This window comes from Galeopterus variegatus, unplaced genomic scaffold (genome assembly GCF_000696425.1).
Source record: "Galeopterus variegatus unplaced genomic scaffold, G_variegatus-3.0.2 Scaffold7729, whole genome shotgun sequence".
Taxonomy (NCBI): Eukaryota; Metazoa; Chordata; class Mammalia; order Dermoptera; family Cynocephalidae; genus Galeopterus; species Galeopterus variegatus.
In genome coordinates, this window is record NW_007733840.1 from 1,389 (window position 1) to 2,137 (window position 749).

General features: G+C 31.9%; 1 protein-coding gene across 2 annotated transcripts in view; it reads left to right on the plus strand.

The window, feature by feature from the left end:
• Positions 1-577: 577 nt before the first annotated feature.
• ST3GAL6 (ST3 beta-galactoside alpha-2,3-sialyltransferase 6) overlaps positions 578-749 on the plus strand; it is a 31,485-nt gene continuing 31,313 nt past the window's right edge. For both annotated transcript variants that reach the window (XM_008592276.1, XM_008592275.1), the window contains exon 1: positions 578-672. In XM_008592276.1, coding sequence (XP_008590498.1) covers positions 584-672 — 89 coding nt within the window. In that variant the 5' untranslated portion in view covers positions 578-583. The remainder of the gene's footprint in view (positions 673-749) is intronic.

Sequence of the window (749 nt, forward strand, 5' to 3'; positions counted from 1 at the left end):
TCAAATGGGTACATCTAAAAGAGTCTAAAAATTGAGGATGTGGGAAATATTTTTCAGTAGCTTTTTTTTCCTCAGGTTTTCAAAATTAGAAAAAAAACCTCGAAAATTATAATGTGTAATATTTAAAAGTCATTTCAAGCATTCAGGCACTAATGACATAAAATGTTTATTCACATCTGAAGGCATATATTCACCTTTTATTAAAAGGGAGAAATAGACATTCTTCAGTGTCTCCAAAAAAGTGTTGGATATGGAGGAGACAGGTAAAATTTTGTTCTGAAGGAATTTGTTTCTTACCTAACATAAGAAAGTAGTAGGAAAACCCCTAACTTTGAAACCATGGAACTGTTTATTGGTCTAAACACACATCATTTTGTATTAAGAGGAGAGGCAGAAGAAACATTCACTTTCTGCACTTTTGGTGGGTATTCCCCAAATGATAAGCCTACATCATTTTCTTCTACTGTTCTCTCTATATATGTTTATTCACTAATACTTATTTTTGAGCCATTGTGAAAATTCATCTGTATAGTAATCTAGACTTTCTTTTGGACTTTACTCCTTGTGTTTTAGGGGGCGAGCCATGAGAGGGTATCTCGTGGTCATATTCCTGAGTGCTGTCTTCCTCTATTATGTGCTGCATTGTATATTATGGGGAACAAATGTCTATTGGTAAGTTTCATTTTTGCTATTTGAAAATAACTTCCAAACTAGTCTTTCTTTTTTTTTTTTTTTTTTTTTTTTTTTTT